Source organism: Somniosus microcephalus, chromosome 1, assembly GCF_052327205.1.
Source record: "Somniosus microcephalus isolate GS21.2 chromosome 1, FLI_Smic_1.0, whole genome shotgun sequence".
In the NCBI taxonomy this organism is placed as follows: Eukaryota; Metazoa; Chordata; class Chondrichthyes; order Squaliformes; family Somniosidae; genus Somniosus; species Somniosus microcephalus.
Genome location: NC_140987.1, coordinates 94,596,467 through 94,604,981, shown reverse-complemented (window position 1 = coordinate 94,604,981; position 8,515 = coordinate 94,596,467). Strand labels below are relative to the sequence as shown.

At 39.0% G+C, this 8,515-nt stretch overlaps 1 protein-coding gene across 1 annotated transcript in view; it reads left to right on the top strand.

Moving 5' to 3' along the window:
- The first annotated feature begins 877 nt into the window (after positions 1-877).
- slc1a1 (solute carrier family 1 member 1) overlaps positions 878-8,515 on the top strand; it is an 86,659-nt gene continuing 79,021 nt past the window's right edge. The window contains exon 1 of the mRNA XM_085984174.1: positions 878-1,086. Coding sequence (XP_085840300.1) covers positions 996-1,086 — 91 coding nt within the window. The 5' untranslated portion in view covers positions 878-995. The remainder of the gene's footprint in view (positions 1,087-8,515) is intronic.

Below are 8,515 nucleotides of genomic sequence, written 5' to 3'. Positions count from 1 at the left end.
GTGAGAGGGCAAGTGCTTAGTTGCTGAAATGTCTGTTTTATTTTTACTACTAGTGAGCCACTTCTCAATATTGTAACGCTTTCTGATGCTTACAATTGTGATAGATGGCCAAATCCCACTGAGTCTAGACATTTTAAAAGTGAATTTGATTCCTGTTTCGATGCCTTCTGACATTTAATAAAAAGTAAGATTTTCATAAACAGCAGTTCTGTCAGAAAATTATTGTTAATATTGGATGAGTCCATTCTTGATATATCATATCTCCACACGGAAACAGGTTCATTAATTCAGGACTGATGATTTAATAAGGCTTTTGCCTTGTGTAGGAGAGGAAAAGAGCAAGATAATTTTGAACAAACTCAGACCTCTGAACTTACATTCATTTGGAGTGAGATTCACACATTGTGGTTTAAATACGTAACCTACTTCAGTGTACACTGCTGCATGTATTTAAATGGGCTTGTGATCAATTTCACTCTTTCTGATCATAAATATCACATAACATTTTCCCAATGTTGACAGTTTTGCAAAAGTGTCACCTGGGGTTTATAAATTGCCTGGTTTTTTTTAGAAACATATTGTAAGTAATCAGAAAAACATTTCTCCTTTTCAAAAGGCCCATTTTATATTCAATGTAAAGCATTTTCATTTCCCCATTTATCATGAAAAAACCCGAAGAATTATATACCAGTGATTGGCGGCTTGATTCCACTAGCTGTTTGTGGTAGGTGCAGAATTCACGGTTAAATGATGGGCAGGGTCTTTTAAAAAGCGTGGTTGTATGTTTAGTGGTAGCCATTGTTAGGTTCCTCACACTGCATTCCAAGGGGGTGGTACTTAGTTACAACTGAGTGCATGAAGTGGCTGGACTATGGATTTGTCTGCAGTGACGGAATACAGTGCAGCGAAGTGAAGGCTTCAGCACTGTGTGTTAGTGACTGTGTGCATGCATGTATTTTTAATCTGTTCCTCTGAATTCTAACCATCAACCAAACATGGGGAAGAAATCCAAAAAACGTTGTGATTTTAAAGCTGTTTTGAGGAAGAACTGGTTGCTCATGTGCACAATCCTCGCTGTAGTGTTAGGTAAGCATTGAATCTGTAGATTCCTGAATCCTTTTTGTTTTTGTACAATGGTTATTTCTTTGTGAAGGAACAGATTAGTACTGCTAATTATTAGTAATATTAGTATGTAAAATTCTGTATAAAATGGAGCCGTACTCTACATCCTATCAGTTTTAATATCTCTGGGTTTATATTAACACCCTTCTAGCACAGCTGATTTTGATTTGCATGCATCAATTGCTTGCTTTGACAAATTATGCAGAATTCTATTATCTCAGTGCCTCAGTCTTTTTTAGACCTGCATAATAACAAAACCCTGATAGCAATTTCTTATCATGGAAAATGTCTCTCTGGAATTAAAGATCCTGCACAAGCCAGTAAATGTAACAGTTGCTAGGCCCAGTAAACCTCCTATTAATTGGTGTGTATTGATTTTATTCTCCCCATTTAATTTTTATTCTCCACACTGCTCATCGAGTTACCTCATGTCGCTTACCATTCCCAGAAGGAGAGCAAAGAACCCGCTCCCAGACTGGTGCCTTGGCACTCTGTACTTAACTGCTAGGAGTGGTATGGATTGAGATGCTGTCTGACTAACACATGGAATGGATTTCCAGACAGGATAGTGGAGACCGTAGAATCATTTAATAGTTGGGTATTGTAATAGAGGAGTGCAGGTTTGTTCTGGATGATTGAGCTAAGATGGGCTGGATGGCCCTCCTTATCGATATCTTTCTCGTGATTTGACAGTATTTACTCTGCTAGTCTGTTGGGGGAAGAAACTTCACCTTGATTGAGTGCATCCACACAGAGAATGAGCCCAAAGCCTAATTGACTTGAAGAACTTGTCTCATGGGGAATAATAGGGGCAGGGAGAGAGAATACAGTTAATAAATTAGATATATATTAGCTGATATGATGCACTATTAGAGTTAGGTAAAAGGTCTGAACACAACTGTTGGATTTGCTATTTAACTATATTATAATTTATAACCATATCTGCAATTAAAGTGAAATTAACTTTAAAAAAAACGTTATTGCTTTTAAGCATTATAATTCCTTTTCTGGAATTCCCAAGTAACGTTTGCGAACTGTGTGCATTTGAATTTTTCTTACAATGTGATCCTGTAAAAATTAATTGTAAGGGTTAATGCGTTACATGTATAACCCCTTCTCTGTTGCATCAGTCATTTTTTCTCTAAGTGGCCCAATCATTTACTCCTTAACCATCCACCTCCTTTTGACAACAGATCCTCTATACCAACTACATCAGTTGATAACCATCACTCTGTAGCCTCTGCCTTCCATGGGTCGCTTATCACCAATATCTCTGTAACTGGTGCTTGGGTCCATCCATTGTGTAAGCAACACAACCAGCCAAGTCTGTTCTGTCGGAGGAATGCAAGATTCATTACTTTGTCCAGTCCACCTCTACTCTTGGTATTGTTTTCGTAGGACTAATTTAGTGCCAAAGTTATGCTGGTATCTGCATTAACCCAGCATTCTAATGTTAGTATATTACCACAGTGAACTGCCCTTTTGAAATCAGCACCCTAGACTACCTCTATTCAGAGCCAGATTCAAATTGTGTTGGCTCAGATGGATGCAGCCCCTTCTTTGTCGCACAAAAACAAATGCATGGCTAGTATGTTTCAGTGTTGGTGTCTGGGTGAAACGTATGGCACACACTGAATTTTAATCATGCGCAGTGGCATTCTGACTTTTGAAGGAAATTGGAGGTACAATCTTGCAGGCATAAGCAAAGAGATATTATGCTGCCATTCCAAGCATAACAGGGTAAGTTTCCCTACATATGGTATGGTTGCAACAATGAGACCTGGAACAATAAAATTGATGGGTTGTAAAAATATGTGCAAATTCCAAAAGCAGAGATGGAAGGCTATCTGTGTGGGAAGCCAAAGCACCGAGAAATGTTAAATATAAAAAGAAAAGACTGGAAACACTCAGCAGGTCAGGCAGCATCTGTGGAGAGAGAAACAGTTAACATTTCAGATCTCTCCACAGATGCTACCTGACCTGTTGAGTGTTTCCAGCATTTTCTCTTTTTATTCCAGATTTCCAACATTCGCAGTATTTTGCTTTTGTTTCAAAGAGAAGTATTGTTACTTCTGCTACAGATACTCTAATCCCTTTTCCAAAGGCACTCTTGAAATGGCTGCTAAGGGGCTGCATAAAAACATTATGGGTTGAGTGGCTCTCCTGTTTTCCTCTCCTTTTCTTTGAGAAAACTTTGAATTCCAGTGATTTGTCTACAATCCAGATGCCCCACTAATATCACTTTTATTTCTCACTACTACCTTGAATGTAGGATAGATTCATTGGAATAGGAAGTCTGGCAATCCCTCAGCTTGCTACTATGGAATAAATGGGTGGGAAGATGATGGCCCAAGCACTGATTGTCTTGATTATATATCTTAGATAGCTTACATAGACTAGTATTGTGCGTGATTAGTGATTAGGACAGTGTTGTCCAATACATTAGCCACTAGCCACATATGGGTAATTGGGAATCCAAATTTGGATAATTAATTCCTGATTAGTAAAGAAAAAATGAGTAATAGACACCATCATTGGGCGTGTGATCCCAATGCCCATACTCACATGGTGTATGCATGTGTACTTTATCCTTTTTGTGCAACTGCTGGTAAAATGGTAAAATGAGAAGTAGAGTGTGTGAGTGTTTGTTGGTCATTGTGAATACTGAACTGTGTCGCTGTTGCCACACTTGTAGCTAATCAGCAATTTCGATTGGACAACACTGGCTTAGGTCCTATTAATACACATTTCCAGCTTTGCTATAGCAGCTACAAAAATCATTCTCTTATTTTTTATCAATTAATACCATCAAGTAATAATATAAGTTACATCCTAATATCACCATCGTCCATGACACTAGAAGGTAAAACAGAAAATAATAAGCCAAGTGGTAAGAAATTATTATATTACTGTATATATGTAAACACTGAAGTGTGTTCTAAGTCTGTAACTCATGAGTTGACAGTAGTAAACCATGACATCTATAGTCATTTCAACTTCTCAATACGTAAAATAATGCAGACTTTAATAAACTGTAACTCTATTTGGTGCATTCTAAGCCATGTGTAATTCTGAATACGATACACTGGAGATTATGTTATTGGAGATTATGCGCTACCTTCTATGTGACTCACGTTTTGGGATTTTTGTTGAATTTTTATTCACAAAAAGGATTTGGTATTTTAACAGTTACGTTTTAAAACAGTGAATTCACACAGGTTTTTAAAACAAGCATAGGTTGCAGACATTGAAGATGAGCCAGTCTGGAGGAATGTCACAACTCAGTCTATTTCAAACTGATACAACAAAGAATCTATTGCTTCATCCCAGGCCTATTACTGTCTCGTCTAGCTTCTAATCTCTTTTACTTCTTTTGTTTCTTTTATTCTTTTGTCCAATCGCAGCCCTGCCTCCGATCTAGTTTCTTTTCTTTTCAGTTTTGAAGAAGGGTCCAACCCGAAACGTCAACTCAAATTTCTCTCCACGGATGTTGCCTGACCTGCTGAGTTTTTCCAGCATTTTCTGTTGTTATTTCGGATTTCCAACATCTGCAGTATTTTGCTATCCTATTAGCCAGCATGACCAGGGACATTAAGCAATTTGTTATTTATTCGCTCACGGGATGTGGGCATCGCTGGCGAGGCCAGCATTTATTGCCCATCCCTAATTGCCTTTCAGTGCCTTGCTAGGTCATTCAGAGGGCTGTTAAGAGTCAACCACATTGCTGTGGGTCTGGAGTCACATATAGGCCAGCAGATTTCCTTCCCTGAAGGACATTTAGTGAACCAGATGGGTTTTTACAACAATCCAGTAGTTTCATGGTCACCATTACTAGCCTTTATTCCAGATTTATTTAATTAACTGAATTTAAATTCCCCAGCTGTAGTGGTGGGATTTGAACTCTTATCTCTGGATCATTAGTCCAGGCCTCTGGATTACTAATCCAGTAACATTATCACTATGCTACCATTCCCTATATTCTTGGGTGAGAGTCAGTCAGTTTGATTAAAATCCTGCTGGCAAATTCCTGCATGGGAAGGCATTTGAGACACCCCCTCTCTGTTTCCTGGGTTCAGATTTAACAGAAAAGAAGGAAAAATCCTGGTTCGGGAGGAAGTCAGGTTTTGAATTTTTTTGTGAGACACAGCAGTTGGCCGAAAGCTGGAGGCTAAAAGTGCAGGGGGTCATGTCTTGCAATTAGAAGTTGTCTCGGGAAAATGGCATGCCAAAAACCGAGAGTACAATTATTAGAAAAGACTGAACAGGCTGGGGATCTTTTCTCTAGAACAGAAGACTGAGAGGTGACCTGATAGTGGTCTTTAAAATTATGAAGGAGTTCGATAGAGTAGACATAGAGAAGATGGTTCCACTTGTGGGGAAGTCCAGAACTAAGGGCCGTAAATACAAGATAGTCACTAATAAATCCAATAAAGAATTCATGAGAAACTTCTTTACCCAGAGAGTGGTGAGAATGTGGAACTCGCTACCACATGGAGTAGTTGAGGCAATTAGCATAGATGCATTTAAGGAGAGGCTAGATAAGTACATGAGGGAGAAAGGAATAGAAGGAGGCTCGTGTGGACTATAAACACTGGCATAGAGCAGTTGGCCCGAATGGCCTGTTTCTGTGCTGTACATTCTACATAATCCTATGTAAAATGCTAGTCAGCCCACAAAAGGGACGGGGCACATGGCTTATTATATTTTTCACATTTTTTTGAGGAAAGAAATGAGCTTTGAGTTAAATCAGTGGAATTTGTTTTGACTGTTACTCTGTTCCCTTGCTATCTGTGAAACAAAGCAGCTTAATGATTCGTATCTGGCCTGGTTTCTGCAAGTATATCAGTCCACCTTCGAAAAAATTGGAGAATGCACCTTCCGCTGGTCGGCTGCCCAATAGATAAAATCTATCCCATTTTTTCTAAGCATGTCAAACTAAAATTTGCAAACAAAAGACAAGGTTAAAACCAGGGCCAAACTTCTACTGAAAACTACAGGGGTAATTTGATGAAATGACACACCCAGTGCTGGAAGGATGCATTGGAAATTATTGAACAAAATCAAATGAAGGGGATCCCAAACCACCCCTAATAAGTAAAATCAAACTAAAATTCGAGGTTCAGAGTGAAGATTAGAACTAATCTTCAATTTTTTTTTACACTGCTGCAAGGGCCTGCCAATGCAACTTTGTCAGCTACCATTGTCTGGTATTAAGGAGCAGCCTGGAAACATTCACCCAGTAACATGTACCCACTTGGTACCTCCACTAAAGCAGATGCTTATTATGTGGGCATGTCCTGCCGATACTTACCAAATTGGTACACAGTGGTGCTAACCTATCCAAAGATATGTTTATTTAATTTTTACTCAAAGACGGACAAACTTTTAAAAATCAAACCTTAATCACAAAATCAATTAAGGAAAAACACAATGGGCCAGTAATTCCGGTCCCAACGCGTGAGTACGGACGGTGTACTCACGTGTGGGCCTGTTGGAAGTGCCGGATTCCAGCATGCACAGCGCATGCGTGGGAACCCGGCATTTCCTCTCCATTGAACTAAGGGGTTAAGAGGTCCAACGCGTGCGTGCAGGACTCTGCGCGCGCACGTTGAACTTCCTTCGTTTAGACAGGTTTGCGCGTGTGCAAGGGACTGAACTTTTTGGAAATGAAAAAAGGAGGCGTAAGCAGTGGATTCTTGAAGGTAAGTGGTCTAATATTTAAAATTATTACATTTTTTCCACAGCTTCATTGTTTTTAAGGACTTTACAGTAAGGTAAGTTTATTTTTAGACACGAATCCGTGAAAAAAAAAAAATTTCAAAAATGTTATTATTTGTTTTAAATAGTTTTTTTTAAGTTAATTATAGTTTATTTAATTATTGGGATGTTTTTAAAAATTTTAATTAAAGTTAAAGTAGTCTTTTGGGTGCCCGTACTTTTCATGAGTTTGACAGTCTTTACTATCAAACTCATGAATGAGTTTCCCCTCCCCTGATTGGCTGCAGAGTGCTCACCTGATCCCAGCCGGCACATCGCACTAACTACGCCGCTGGATCAGGTAAGCACATCGCGCCGACATCGGAACCGGGCCTGTGACAGGAAATGCAAGCAGGCCCGGGCTTCAGATGTCAGCGCGCAGGGTGAGTGCAGATCGGGGGCTTGCACGTGCGGCAAGCACCCGATCCTAATTTCTGGCCCAATGCTAAAAGATAAAAAAACTATGAAGCATTTTTGCACGCTGCGTTTGGTTCAGTGAGTACTTTACAGAGTAGGTCTGTGTCATTATTTCTCAGCAATGCCCCAGACCCCTCAACTTTACATACACCGTATCCAGAAGAACAAATTTCCCTGTGCTGTGGAAAATAAAGTCAGTCACGTGAATGAGGGAGGGAAGAGGTTAAAAAAGTTCAATGGGAAACAGGCTATTGAACTTCAGAGAAGCTTAATGGATACTTTGTTTCAAAATTCTTCTGAAAAAGGTATGTCGAACAGGAAAACATCTGTTGATGATTAATCTAAAATGACTTGTTAAATTCCAATTTAAAAATGTCATCTTGGCTTGGTTGATAGCACTGTCACCTCTGTATCAGAAGATTGTGGGCTCATGCTCCACTGTTGATTTGAGTAGTTAATGAGATGTTAAACCCAAGTCTTGTCTGCCTGTTCTGGTGCCCTTAAAAGGTCCCATAGCACCATTTAAGAAGAGCCTGATGTCCAAGTTGTTTCAAAGCACAGTTTCCTTGGTTAATGTTAAAACCACTACAACCATTAAAACATTATTTGGAAACAAAGGCCCAGAATTTGATGCAATGGCAATATCGACGATGAATGACATATGTTAGACCAGTCCTCAAATGGTGAATTTATGCCAGATATTGCTGGAGAACTGGTTAGAATATCCTGCAGCGAGCATCAGAAATGGCACAGCCAATGGCCAATGTATTGACCCTGGTTATGTAGTATGTAAATAATTCTGATTGCCATTGAGTTTCCATCAACCCTGTTTAATATACCAATAGATTACTTTATGGTTATAAAGATGCCTTAGTGGCAGATTGTAAGCTTAGCTGCCTAAAGTACCACAAAGATTTTTGAGGTTTGTTTAATTCTTTATGGTAAAACCCACTTCGATGACCACCTGTAACAAAACGTGTAGAGAAGCCCTACGTGATTCTTCATCAATCAATTCATCTCTAAATGTGAATTTAAGAGTCATCAGAGCATTATACTGTAGATGGATTTCACTACCCCACTTAATAAATGGAATGGAGAAAGTTAATGGGATATACAAACACTTGCCATTATTCTGCTACTATTTATTCTGTTAAACTTTATTGAGGCCACAATTAGTTACCTGATATTCTACACAATGTGAGCAAGATTATTGTCTGTT